At 47.5% G+C, this 14196-nt stretch overlaps 1 protein-coding gene and 1 long non-coding RNA gene across 2 annotated transcripts; one reads left to right on the plus strand and one right to left on the minus strand.

The window, feature by feature from the left end:
• Positions 1-367: 367 nt before the first annotated feature.
• MYADM (myeloid associated differentiation marker) lies at positions 368-12522 on the minus strand. The gene is made up of 2 exons (XM_035134714.3): positions 12417-12522; positions 368-3429 (listed from the first exon to the last, which is right to left on the minus strand). The coding sequence occupies exon 2, from the start codon at positions 3416-3418 to the stop codon at positions 2513-2515; it is 906 nt and encodes a 301-aa protein (XP_034990605.1). The 5' UTR covers positions 3419-3429; positions 12417-12522; the 3' UTR covers positions 368-2512.
• LOC148683982 (uncharacterized) lies at positions 11317-12443 on the plus strand. The gene is made up of 3 exons (XR_015946728.1): positions 11317-11501; positions 11789-11874; positions 12307-12443. It is a non-coding gene; the product is annotated as an uncharacterized LOC148683982 (long non-coding RNA).
• Positions 12523-14196: the final 1674 nt, after the last annotated feature.

The following is a 14196-nucleotide window of genomic DNA, read 5'->3' on the forward strand; positions in this document are numbered from 1 at the left end:
GGGAGCCAATGTTTGTAAAGGTGTAGTGGGTTTAGGAAAATCCACACCTGATGAAATCTCTTAGCTTATCCTGCCTCACAGGGTTGTTGTGAAGTTGAAAAGGGGAGGAGAGCCATGTAAGGCAATCCTGTGAGGTGGATTCAGCTGAGAGGGAGTGACTGGTCCAAGGTCTTCCAGTGAGCTTCATGGCCAAGGGAGGATTTGAACCCTGGTCTCCAAACACTAACAACACAGGCTTCACCATATAACTCTGAAGACAGACCCACCTGGTGGTGGTGGTTCCCCCCTCCCCAGGTGCTCCAACTCTAAATGTCTGGATGTATTGTGAGCTTCTTTGCAGACACAAAAGAAAGGGGAATCGCCACTGTTTATTATATCATTGCTCCTTTATTTTATACACATACTGTATATTTACTTGCAGTTTTAATATAAAAAAAACACCACACATTCACAAACAACAGCACCGCAGTTAGGGTGAAATGGAGCAGGGAGAGCCTATATTTCTGTCTCTATGCTATATATGACATCTAGAAGTATAAAAAAGGCAAATTATGAAAATAATATTGTAAATTCATTTCTTTTAAGTACATGAAACTAAACTCTAGTGCTGAGCAGAAGGGAAGAGAATGTTGTTGTCTTTTTAGGCTGCAGGATGTGTCCCCTGGTACGTATTCTCTTTTTAAATACTGATTCAGCAACCAAAACAGAGGCATAATAACATATTTAACACTCCACTGAGCACACATGTTCAATTTTTCTATCCACCCCCCCATAAGAATATATTGCTATTTTTTTTCTCAGCACGAACACTTAAAGCAGATTATTAGGCACTCAATAGCAGGCAGTTTTCAAAGAAGTATAAAAAATAATAATTAAGCAAGCTTCTTTTTCAGGAATAATATTGGCAAGGATTTTTAATCCTTAGGTGAATAATTAAAGGTGCTTTTACAATGTAGATGCTGTTTTTCAGGATAGCAAATTGTTGGCTTTAAGCCCCTCAAATAGAGTCATTTTGCTTTCAACCTCCAAGAAAATACTGCTTATTTTGCTAAAGGCAACTACAGCCAACTTCTGAATGCAGAAGAGTGAAGTCCCCTTTAGGGATTCAAGGCACTGCAATGGTCAACAGCTCGCACACAAGCACTTTTGAGAACGGTGTGCCTTTCTGTCACCAAAAACCATCAACCAGAAGCAAGCACATTGGCTTTAATCTCTCACCGAGCAGGCAGAGAAGTCTTTAATCCCCAGAAATCAATAAGAATAAACCATAGAATAAACTCTCCATGGAGGTGGCAGAGGCAACTTTTGGAGAACTAGCCATGCAGCCCTGCTTCTGTGCAGCTCCTGTTCGTTCTAACATAAGCCACATGCAGCAAATTGCCCCTTTGTTTCAGAGACTTCTACAAACACATCTCAACTACCTTTCAGGCATCTGTGTTCATTAGCAGCCAACAGCCCCCAAGAGACATCTTGCAAAGTGAGACAATGCACTCGTTGCCTTTAAAGCTCATAAAAAACATTTCTTTTTTTAAACTTCCAGGCAAATATGTTAATTAAAGGAGAGCTCTCTCAAGCCTTCCTGTCTGGCAAGCAGTGAGGTCTGTTCTCTCAAGGCTCTGGCACTTTTAATACCCTCTCAGCCCCAACCAGGATCCCCTTGCCCTTTGAAAAGAAGATGGTGGTTATACACATTTGAGTAAGCCAGGATCCTCTCTCCCTACAAACACGCGCACACACCCATGCAACTATCAGAAATGCAAGCTGGCAGCCTGGACAGAGAGCAGTCATGAAGGCGGCGGATTTCGTGGCTGGTGAAGGAGCATGCATGCAATGGAAGAGAAAGAGGTGTCTTATGAACTGTGCAAGAAGAATGCAGGAAGGTCTTGTGTTCATATGGCCGGGGATCAACATGGGAATACTCTGGCAATTTCCTTCAATCTAGGATAATGCCCCCCAGTGTACTTCCCCACTCACAGGGATGTGCACCTCCAGTACCACCATTAGAAAACAAACAGCACCACCCTCAAAACCCTGAACGTTGGAGCTCTTAGCTAGCCACGCCTTGCGAATGTACAGGGAGTGGCAAAGGACAAGCATGCAAAAAGGAAACGATGCTTGTGCAAAGGGCAGGGAATGAAGGGGGCAGAACGAGCATGGGAAACTTGAAGCGTGTGAGGTTTTGAAACAGACACACTTGTGCAAACAGCGGGGGGGGGCGTGGAGAAAAGATCGAGCGTGCAACAGGTGACGAGCACAAGGCGAAACCAAAAAAGGTTAACTGGGAAGGAGGAATGTAAAAATGAGAAAAGATTAATGGAAAGAAAGGAAAACAGAAGAAAAGAGTGGAAAAGACAAAAGCAAAAAAGAAGAGGGTGAGAGCATGGGAAAAGATGGGAAGGCAATGCTTAAAATATGCCTTTGCTTTCCTCTTCTGCTCCCCTTCCCCATCTCTTTACATCCTCCCTCCTTCTTGACCTTCTCTGTCCTAACTCTCGTTGCCACCAGCTGTTCTCTACCCTTGGATGAATATCAGTCGTGCGGAATATACCAGGTCAGCCAAGTACACCAGGAGATTGATGGCTGTCAGGACAGCTATAACAACAAGCTTGTCCCAGGGACACATTGTGGTTGAACGGCAATAATCGGGTCGAGACGAAGTGCCACGATGCTTACTGTCGAAGTTATAGATGGGCCAGATGATGGTGGCTGTTGCGTACATGAGCACAGCCAAGAGCGTATAGCCACTGAGGAACTTGTTGAACGGACACGGCAGCCAGCCAGTGCATTCGCCAATGCAGAGGATAATGACCAACAGCGAGAGGATGAAACAGATGCAGTAGACGGCCATGCACCACTGGAGAGCTTCTGCTTTGTCGTAGGAAATCGGAGAGCTGATGAAGACGAAGATGATGCAGGCAATAAAGGTCTCCACCACCTTGAGCAGCCCAGGGACGGTGGCCATGTAGCCAGTGACTTCTCCTGGTTTGGCTTTGGTTATGCCGACCTCTGTGGAGTATGCCAAGAAGGAGAGGCATGAGAACACCGTGGCAGAAATGAGGTACGGACGTTCCCTGCGGGAGGGATTTTGGTTCTGAATGAAGGTGACCGGGTAGATGATGGAAGCCGAGAGGCACATCAGGGTGGCATACATGGCAAATGTGATGGGGAAGTTCTTCCAGGAAACTGGCATGCGGTGCTGGAGACCAGCAAACTCCACCACCAAGATGACAATAGTGATGGCGAAGGAAGCACACCACGAGAACATGCACCAGTCGCCATTGCGACCCTGCCACCTGTCGATGTGGACCACCAGGCTGAAGGTGACACACGTGAAGAGGGCCTCCAGCAGACGGACAATGCCCAGCTGAGAGGTCAAGGCGGAGGTGTTGCCCACGGACTTTGAGCGGGTTACCGGCATCGTGCAAGGATCTAGGGGAAAGAATGCAAAACACACAATTGCAAGATTACAACGGAGCAGTTCATGGCCCAGTAGTCAGGGTGATGATCTGGAAAGTATCTCATTACACTCACTGATTCACGTTAGTTCGGGATTGGGGAACCTGTGGTCCTCCAGATGTTGCTGGGTATGGCTCCTATCACTGCCATCCCTATCTGGATCCCTACAACATCTGGAGGGCCACTGGCTCCCCATCTCTGCCTTTGATGTTGCTGTCTCTCGGAAAGCCAGTGTGGCATAGTGGTTAGAGTGTCAGACTAGGTCCGGGGAGACTCAGGTTCAAATCCCCACTCACTGAGTAAACGTGGGCCCACAATGGTCTAATAAAATTTTTAAAACCTGGCAAGAGGACCATGTGCACCATTTCTGAGCTCCTTGGAGTAAGGATGGGATGTAACTGGAATACATACCTGTCTCGTCCTGTTACCCAATCTGTGACATGTATGTTCCCAACAGTGTTACTGCCCCTCTCTCATGATAGAAACCGAGGTCACCCCCACAAAGCAGAGAGCAACAGTTTTGCTCTTGCCATGGAATAAATATTAATGAGAGATGAACATCTTTAAATAAGTGCCTAGAGTCTATCAAAATAAACAATGGCAGCTGGATATATGATGCCAGACACAAATTGTGATCCACCAACGTTCGCAGGAGATATCTGAGCTGACTTCAGAGCATCCAGATCGGTATCAGATGCCTGGCCGGATATCACAGACCTCAGAACCACCACTTGCCTATGGCAAGAAAGAGGTGGCCTAAGTAAGGTTGAGGTAGGCAATGCTTGTGGTATAAAATAATGCTGGCTGTTACCAGGACAACAAAACTGTTTAGCAACGCATGAGCAATGAGGAAGCAGATGTGGGGGAAGAGTGCAAGGGGGCTACCAAAAGGCGGGTCCCTCTCACATCCGGAGCATCACCACAGGAAGTGCAACAGGAAGTACCTTAAAGAGGTCGTCGCTCTTGCTGCACGGTCTTATCGTTTCCATCATTGTGCTGCCTGTGCCAATTCTGCTGGCGTGTTTGAAAGCTAGCAGCAATCGCAACGGGGTCAGCAGTGCACAGGCATGGCGAGGCTTGCAGAGGCTGGGCACAGTCACTTAGCCAAGCCTCTCTCTCTCTCTCTCTCTCTCTCTCTCTCTCTCTCTCTCTCTCTCTCTCTCTCTCTCTCTCTCTCACACACACACACACACACACACATACACACACTGGTCTATCCAGAAATACACCTCAAATTTATCAATTGGGTGTATTTGTCTTTTAGGGTACTAACCCTTCCAAGGCGGCTAGCAAAGAGTCCATAAACAACGTGTAACAAAATGCTTAGACCTTTAAAACTACCCAAACTGTCAGCAGTTAGGGCAAACATAAAAGCAAATGTGGAAATAAGGTGGAAGAATTCCCCCTGCCCCAAATGCAGTTGAAAGCTGCCAGTGAGGGGACTTAGAAATGGGCAGCATACAAAACTGCCTTCTTTGGGTCCATCTGGCTGAATATTCCACTGACTGAATATGCAACTGACTGGCAGAGGCTCTTCGGGGTTCTCCCAGTCCTACTTGGAGATGCCAGGGATTGAACCTGGAACTCTCCTACCTGCAAAGGAGATGCTCCACCACTGACTTAAGGCACTTCCCCAGGCAGGAATTCAAGCACACACACTCAAAATAATGTAAGAGTTTTAATCATCCTGTTCTCCTACTCCCAAACAGCGTGGTTAAAGAGCATGCCTTTCCAACCATCTGGCTTTCAACTGACTTTCTAATCTCCCTTAGTGACTGTGTGCTATTAGGAGAGGGGCTTGTCTTCAGCAATGCTACTCCAGAGCCCATTGCGCCAACTGCACTGCCCTCCAGACGACGGGTGTGCTGCCCAGTCTGGCCTAAGATCAGTGAGACCTAGGTTCAAATCCTCACTCATCCACTCATCCAAGAAGTAACTTTACTTTAAGACTAAAGTAACACTTAGCAAGTCATAGACTTGCAGTCTAACCTACCTCACAGGGTTGTTGTGAAGGATAAAAGGTGTGTGTGTGGGAGGACCACATGCCTAATCCTGAACTCTCTCAGAGGAAGGACAGGTTTAAAACCACTGCCTTTTCAAGTCCCCCAGAACTATTTTGGAAAAATTGTCAGATACTAGATAGCAAGGGGGTGTGTGGGTGTGGGAGCACAGCTATCTTTCAAAATTCATGTTTCTCTTAATTTTGCAACGCCATTCCAAAAATAACCATATAAAAAGGAAAGTGTACGAAGATTGCATTAGAGAAAAATGTACAGAAATTGCTTGTATCAGTGAAAACAATATGCAACAAAATGCCTGTTTGGGTAAAATGGCATACAAAAACGCTCTAAACAGATCTTTGCATGTCTTTTGCAAAAAATACAAGCTGATGTGAAAGCATGGCAAACTGTACATAAAATTATAAAAATGAAAAGGGGGGGGTGTTTTAAAAGAAAAAAAACACCCCAGAATCTTTATAGACCACAGACATGCCGTTAGAGAGTGAGATAACTCTTATTTATTTTTAAACTACTTCAATGTTAAGTTCTCCTGAAGACAAAACAAGATGATGGGGAGAGCCACAGTTGCACCTCCTGAGTTTGTTTGAAAAATAGCTACTGCAGCCACAGAATATGAAGATAATTTGGATCATGACTGCAATGCAGAGGAAGGAGGATTCTGTAGTCTCCCCTCGTCTCTCGTGGAGCTAAGCATTTATCCCCCTTGGTACGTCAGCCTGTTTCAGTTAAGTCTAGCTACGAAGGACTTAGGAGAAGTTCTTCCTAAATTTTAGGCATCAAACATAAGCTTAGGGAGATGGGAACAAAACACACAGAACGTTACCATAGGGATATGTTTTAAAGGATAAGAATTTATTTTCCTTCTCCCTTGGAAGGAAAAAAAAGGCTATAAAGTGGCCTGGCATCAACATCAGTATCCTTTAGGTGCCAGGCAGAAAGATTATTATGTACCCAGACATTTGAAATGTTAGCATTAGTCCCTTTTGAGGTTTTCTCCCCTGGCTTCCTGCTCTTTCGCCTGTTTTTTTTTTAATTATTATTATTATTAATAATAATAATATTGCATTTCTCAGCTTTTAGGTTTTGCACATCACCCTGAAATCTACCATGACAAAGGGTGGCATATAAATGTTTTAAAATAAATAAGCATAAATAAATAATATACATAAACATAAACAAATAATAAATTAGCATCAAAAAGGTGTGTGTGTTTGTGTGTTGCTAACCCAGCCTTTGCCATTGAGGGCATCCCACGTGGTCCTAAACCACTAGAGCAGTGTTTCCCAACCTTGTGCCTCCAGATGTTTTGGGACTACAACTCCCATCATCCCTAGCTAGCAAGACCAGTGGTCAGAAATGATGGGAATTGTAGTGCGAAAACAGCTGGAGGCACAAGGTTGGGAAACACTGCACTAGAGCAGTGTTATGCAGGCATAACCAGGTATCCTGCTTTACAGAAGACGTCCTCTCTGTCTGGTTTAAAGATGAAGATATAAAGACGCATAAAAACAGAATAAATGCAATGCAATAAATAAATGCAATGCAAAAATTCATTTCTTTAAAAAAATCAACAGGGAGCCTCTGGACAGCACACTGAGCAGGACACACAGGAGGTCAACCTGGCCACAGTGTTTCCCACTAGGGCAAGACATTTCTCAGACCAGCCTACCTCACAGGGTTGTGGGGAGGATGTAATTGAAAAGTGTGGGGGGGGGAGTCATGCACACCACCTTAAGCTCCTAGGAGGAAAGCTGGGGTATCAATGTAGTAACAGATGTACAAATCAGTAAATAGCCAGTATAGTATATGCAAATCTTAGGCAAACCATCTCCTTTTATCCTTTTTTTTAGCAATGCATTTCTTTTCATTTCCTCTTTTTTGGCAACACAAACAGTGGTCAATCCTAACTGTGACTTCCAAACAACTGGGTGAGAGCAGATGGGAATTCCTAGGGGAGGAGGGTCTGGAAAAGCATCTCAGTTGCGTTAAAATTAGGTTAGACTGAGGCTTGGGAGCAACATTCCCTCTCTGTCGGACAAAGGCAGAGCTGCTCTTGGCCTTTCATCAGGGGAAGACACTTCCTCATCTGGATTTCCTGCAAGAGCCGAGGCAAGGCCAGCAGGCAGAGATATTTGCCTGGAGGTGGGGGGGGGGGTGGCGGGTGGGAGCCATTTGCACTGTTATCCATATAAGGCCAGGAGAAAATCCCGCTTTACCCAAAGTTGGACATTTGGTTTCAATCATGCGCTGCTGCTTCCCAGCTGGAAGGGAGGAGGAATGCTCTGGCTGGGCTCACAGCCATCTCCACTGTCTTCCTTCTGGGCCATCTCTCAAAAAGTCACAATTCCCTTCCCTACCTTTTAAAAGCTGGGGACAGTGCCCCCCCCTCACCCCGCCTCCATCAGCAGCTACAACTTCCTTTCCTTGTTTCTGTTTTGGAAGCCAGAGTCCCTTTTTGTCTAGGCACGCCAAGATGCTGGTTTGGGTGGGCAAGGAGGTGGAAGGGGAAAAGGAGAAATGGCAGAAAGAGAAGGGAAGCAGCTGTGGAAGGAGAGAGGCGACAATAAAAAGGCATTTCAAACCCTGCCAGGCATGTTGCAAGAACCTCTTCTGAGCTACCCACCCTCTTCGCATTTGGGTCATTGATTGAGCAAAGGGGGTAATCAAAGCAGTTTTGCAAGTTGTGCCACAAAAGTAGGGTTGCCCAGTAAAATCTAACCAGCCTGCCCAGACAAATGCAGCTATGACAGTTATTTGGGGGAAGAGACCAAAGTGTGTGGGGGGGATGAAGATAGAGAGCCAGCTTCTGTGACACTTTCCTGCCCAGTTTTCCAGCAGTAATGCACAGGTCCAGTTTATACATAACAGCAGAATCAAGGGGGTGGGGACCTTGAAGGACCTGCCACTGCCACACACACCCCTGCATTCCTTGCATTTAGAAAACTAATGCCTCATGGAGAGTTTAACCCTAGCAGGCTGGTTTTCTGTGTGCAGGGGACCTCCCCCCCCCTCCAAAGGAGCAGCCTAAGATGTTACTCCCTACCTGCAACCTGAAAAAGTAGGTTCCATATTATTCCCCTGTGCATATGAACTGAGTGACTATTCACAGTCCCAAATTATTCCAAGAGCATTTGCTTTACATTATCAAAACCCCACCACTCCAGCTTTCAAGGCTTTGAAGAGGGGAGGGTGCCCAGAGCTGTTTACATTAACATTATCATCACACCAACAACAGGGAGTGGCTAACCTTTTTTTATGCTGAAGGCTGCACCGCCTTTATTGTAATGTTTCTGGGGGTTCCAAAGAGTGGGCATAGGCAGCTCATGCCCATCACGCACTGAGTCCCCTGATTTGAGCAGCTAAAAATACTAAAGTACCGCCGTGCTGTTGGAGGCTTTTCCAAGAACAAGAACTGGATTGTAATCTCCATTTGGCAAATGTGAGGCAGCTGAGAGGGCAGCAGGTTACTTAAGGCTGCCCTCAAAATCCATGAAAGGAGGAGTGTTTTCAAGCAAGGTTGGGGAGCTTCCTTCAGCCGGGGGCCACACTGTTGCAAGGAGAAGCTTCCTGGGGCTGCATCCCAGCGATAGGTGTGGTCAGAAAAAGGGATGTGATGCTCAGGGATGTGAAAACTAGGCTACATTCCAGGCATGCAAAGCAGGACATTTCTAGCTTCTCCGTCCAAGCAAGTAAAAGGGACTGGTACACCTCAAGACGGGGGTACAGCGGGGACGCGGGTGGCGATGTGGGTTAAACCACAGAGCCTAGGGCAGGCATCCCCAAACTGCGGCCCTCCAGATGTTTTGGCCTACAACTCCCATGATCCCTAGCTAACAGGAGCAGTGGTTGGGGAAGATAGGAATTGTAGTCCGAAACATCTGGAGGGCCGAAGTTTGGGGATGCCTGGCCTAGGGCTTTCCGATCAGAAGGTTGGCGGTTCAAATCCCCGTGATGGGGTGAGCTCCCGTTGATCAGTCCCAGCTCCTGCCAACCTAGCAGTTCGAAAGCACGTCAAAGTGCAAGTAGATAAATAGGAACCGCTACAGCAGGAAGGTAAACAGCGTTTCCGTGCGCTGCTCTGGTTCGCCAGAAGCAGCTTTGTCATGCTGGCCACATGACTCAGAAGCTGTACGCCAGCTCCCTTGGCCAATAATGCGAGATGAGCGCACAACCCCAGAGTCGGTCACGACTGGACCTAATGGTCAGGGGTCCCTTTACCTTTACCTTTACACCTCAAAACCACATCTCAAGACGGGCAAAAAAGCATTTGAGGAGGACTGGTGTGGAGTGCAGCCTGAGGAGAAAGGTGTGGCCTCAAGAGACTATTGAGGACCAGACTGAGAAGACTTGAGGGCATGGGCGTGGTCAGAATTTATGGGGGGGGGAGAGAACCTCAGTTAAATAAGTATTTTTATTGATTTACTTGATTGGGGGGCAGCTGCCCCCCTGGCTATGCCCATGCCTGAGGAACACATTTCACCCCTATGCCTGAGGCTCCCCACCCCTCCGATTTAAGGCAAAACTTCACATGATCCATTATCTACATGCAATGAAGCATGACGCAACCGCACACAGCTCTTAAATGCTACTATAAAGGCTCTCTGAAGAAATGGCTCTGCGGTTCCGCTAAGTGACACAGATCATTATCAAGAAAGTATTAGCTAACTCTTAGCTAGAAACCTTGAGCATACAAGGATGAAATGCCCATGGTAGGGAACTAAACACACACACACACACACACACACACACACACACACCGGTACTCCACTCCTGCCCACTTCAAATAAGGAAGCTGGAAAATAGTCGAGCTGTAGGAGAGGTGGCTCCTTCACCCTCAAAGTGCCACCCGGGGGGAAAAGAGCTAGGGTCTTCATGACCAGATTGTTAAAAACAAAAACAAAAAAAACCTCAAATCCCGTGAGCAGGATGAGAGTATAATGGGAAGGCAAGGTTGGGAGTTTGGGATTCTCTGTTCAAGGCATCTAATGAGATGAAAGAGATCAAGAGGGTATGGGATGGGGTGTGTGATTTGAGGTTTACATAAATAAGGCTCTCTGGGAATCTCTCCTTTTTAAGTATTAACAGCCATGAGACACTCTGAACACAGGCACCCCCAAACTTCAGCCCTCCAGATGTTTTGGACTACAATTCCCATCTTCCCCGACCATTGGTCCTGTTAGCTAGGGATCATGGGAGTTGTAGGCCAAAACATCTGGAGGGGTGCAGTTTGGGGATGCCTGTTCTGAACATTTCATCTTATAACTTCCCAAACACGATGATTTATTGATCAGCAAATCAAGACACCGGATTTGAAAAAGGGATCTTTCCATGCAACTGGAGGAGAATGGAAGAAAACCAAAGGTTAATATTTTAGAAAGTTAGTTCCAAAATCTGTCAGTCAAGGCAGTTTTCTTTTGCACTAAAGTGTGTAAGTGGAGCTACAGGTCTTCAGTATGTGCCACAAGTAGCTAACAACAGCATCCACTGGCTAGTAAAAGTCACTGTGCATTAAAACAGCCTGCAGGCTTTTGTGAAGTCTCCTTTACAAAAATGCATCGCACACTCCGAGGCATGCTCGCTCACATTGCAAAGCACGCAGTACTGTCATAAATGCACATCACACATGTATCGCCCCCAAAATGGCACAAGCTATCATTTGAGGGAAATCGGCCATCCTGCTGTGCACGTCATGCATGACATGTGCAGCACACAGACGCTGTTAAACATGACTTCCATCTTGAGAAATGCAAACACTCCCATTGTGGCCACACCCCATGGGCAAACCTGGGAATTATGGAGACGTATCTGTTACAGTTTGTGCAGAAACCAGCCCCACTGTGACAAATGAGGCTTGCTTTTGAGTATTCGGGATTGCAACTTATCCGGGATAATTTCCTGCATGCGTTCCAGTGAGACAGCCATGGTTCTCTTTGGTTTCTTCCTTTGCTAATAGACTAAAAGCCTTCTGGCAACAAAGGTGGACAAACTACCCCAGAAGGAGTACGGCACATCCCCCCACCAGAGGTACTGACCCTCCCCTTCTGCATGGACTTGAGTATATTTATTTGCCAGGCTTCTTCCTTTAATTGTTTGTTTTATTTTGTCCCTGAAGTGTTTCTGGTGCAAATTGCTTTCACTGTCAGAGCCCTGTGGCACCTTAAAAGTCTTGTTGTTGTTCATACCGATATCCACACCTTCCAGAACACACCCAGCCAACATGCCCTGCACTGGCATCCCTACACACAAACAGCTGCCAAAAATTATGTTCACGAGGTATTCCATTGTTTCTATTATTGCTACTATTTTTAAAGGAATGAGGAGGTGGAAGCAGAGGCATCAATCAAATCCCATTAAGTTCCAAGTCGGCCACACCTACCCCTGCAAAACTAACCAAACAGTAAGTACTGTAAGTGGATCACTTAAAAAAATTCAAGACGGAGAGGCGTTATTGGCATGGTGTGGTACCCCCAAAATGGTGATGCGCCAAAAGTTCATAAACAGAGCAGCATCTTAAGGAAATCTCACGGGGGTCACGCCCTTTTCCCAAGTTGGCAGAAGCTGGAATACACACCATTCCTCAGGAAATCCAGTAAGCTCCCAGCCACCCACTCCCCCATATATCCTGGCTCCCGGCGCTTCTTGGGTTTAACTTCCCACGGACTTTCCTAATGAACCCAGGAGTCCGGGCGGGTTCCCTGATGCCCCCCCCACCTTGTTTTAACCCTCTGGAACCTCCTCTCGGCTCCCCATCTCTCTCTCTCTCTCTCTCTCTCTCTCTCTCTCTCTCTCTCTCTCTCTCTCTCTCTCTCCCCTTCCGTTTCTCCTACAGAGAACCCAGGAATTCTGGCTCGAAGCCCTTCGCCCCCACCGCAGCAGCGCGCCTCCCTCCCTTCCTTCCTCCAGTACCCAAGACTTTCCTTTCCTGAAGAAGCGACTTACTTCCAGAGCGGGGGGGAGGGTGCACGTCTGAAAGGAAGCCTGAAGGTAGGTGGGCACGCACGTTGCAGCAACCGAGGCTGGGAGAAGATGCTCTGGTCTGATCACGGGAAAACGGCAAGGCGAGGGACTCGTGGCTGGGACAGGAGGAGAGAGGAGTGGGGGACACGCCCACACACAGACAGGCAGACGCAGGAGGTTGGGAGGGGGTGGGCCGTGGGCGGAGACACGGAGGTAGTAGAGGAGGAGAAGGCAGGCGACGTTGAGGGGGGAAGATCCGGGAATGCGGAGAGTGGGCGTTGTGTTATTGCTGTTGCTGGGAGCCAAAAAGTACACAACGATACACACACCACCGGACCCGCAAGGAGGGTCCCCCCCCCCGGGCTGAATCAGACAGAAACGATTCACGGTTGACGGTTCTCAACCCGGCTACTCATTACTCAAAGCGGCCGGCCAGACGCGTCCAATACGCTGGTTCAGCAGCTGCAGGGTCTGCAGGCTCGTTGCGCTCCCAGCGCTCAAAGCAACAGCGTTTTGCAGGCACGCTGCGCCTAGCCATGGAGGTTCCATTTAGCCCGCGCGGACGAGAGATCCAGCCCTCCCTACATTTTGCTTTACTCTTTAACCACGTGGCAGTAAGTTCCGTAAGCCACCTGGGCACGCGAGACGCAGAGATGGCATTTCCCTGCTTTCCTCCCCCCCCCCTTTTTTTACGTGTTCTGACTCCTGACCCTCTGCCTTTAACACCGGGATGATTTAGCCAGCGGCGAAAGCCCTCGATCCCCAGTCGCCGTGGAGACAAAAGTACCGAGAGGAAACGTCGTCTGCCAGATCCGGGTGTTCAAAAGGCTCCCTACGCACGCAAACACGCACAGCAAGAAGGCTGGAATCCCCCCACCCCACCCCCGCGCCCTACAATTCCCTTCACCTTCAAACCACAGTTCCCATGATTCCTTTTGGACCGTGTGTGCTTTATATCCAGGGTGCATGCATAGTCCAAAGATCTTCCTTGCCTTATAAACAGATGCTTCTAAAACGCACCCAAAGTCAGGAAAGCAAAAGGCAGTCGCCCCTCTCCCTTTGCACCCACACCCGCTGTCAAAAGAGCTTCTCTGCAGAGGCAGACTGAGAGATCGGTGTGATAGGGAGGACCAAGTTAAAAAAATTCATTCTATCTAAGCTAGTGGCACGTCCTCGTCATATCCTGAGGCAGCGAGTTCCATCAGTTAAATATGCATAATTTAATCCCTTGTTCTGAATCCGCTGCCACTAACTCCACTGGTTGGTCTCGAAGCTCTTACGTTATTATTTTATTAACTTTATCACCACCACTCATTGTTTTATGAACTTTTCTAATACCTCCCCCTTTGGTAGCCTTCCCCACTACCCCACCCCCCTGCCCATATTTATATCCTTTCCCTGTCATGCTCCAAAAAAACCCTGCCGTGATTATTTTCACTGGCATTTTCTGTTTCTTTTCCAGCTTTGGGCTTCTTAAAAAGTGCCTGCTGAAGGTCTGGCTAGGCTGCCACGCCCCACTGTTACAGGCTGATCCCATTACAGCAGGCCTGTCTCCTCCTCCTCTTCCTGCCATATTTCCACTGCCCATCTCTGCAGAACAGAGGGTTCTTTCACACCTAACCTCTCCCCTCCTTTTATAGAAAGGGAAAATCTAATTAGATGGCCTCTCCCATGTAAACACAAAAACAAAGAACAGCCTTTTTTAGGGCTCATGCAGCATAGAGGCAAAGGGAGTGCTAGCATCCCATTTGAATATCACCTC

This window comes from Zootoca vivipara, chromosome 12 (assembly GCF_965207765.1).
Source record: "Zootoca vivipara chromosome 12, rZooViv2.hap1.1, whole genome shotgun sequence".
In the NCBI taxonomy this organism is placed as follows: domain Eukaryota; kingdom Metazoa; phylum Chordata; class Lepidosauria; order Squamata; family Lacertidae; genus Zootoca; species Zootoca vivipara.

Bases quoted from the DNA above. Each gene is read 5' to 3' on its own strand.
- MYADM (XM_035134714.3), bottom strand. From the start codon at position 3,418: ATGCCGGTAACCCGCTCAAAGTCCGTGGGCAACACCTCCGCCTTGACC.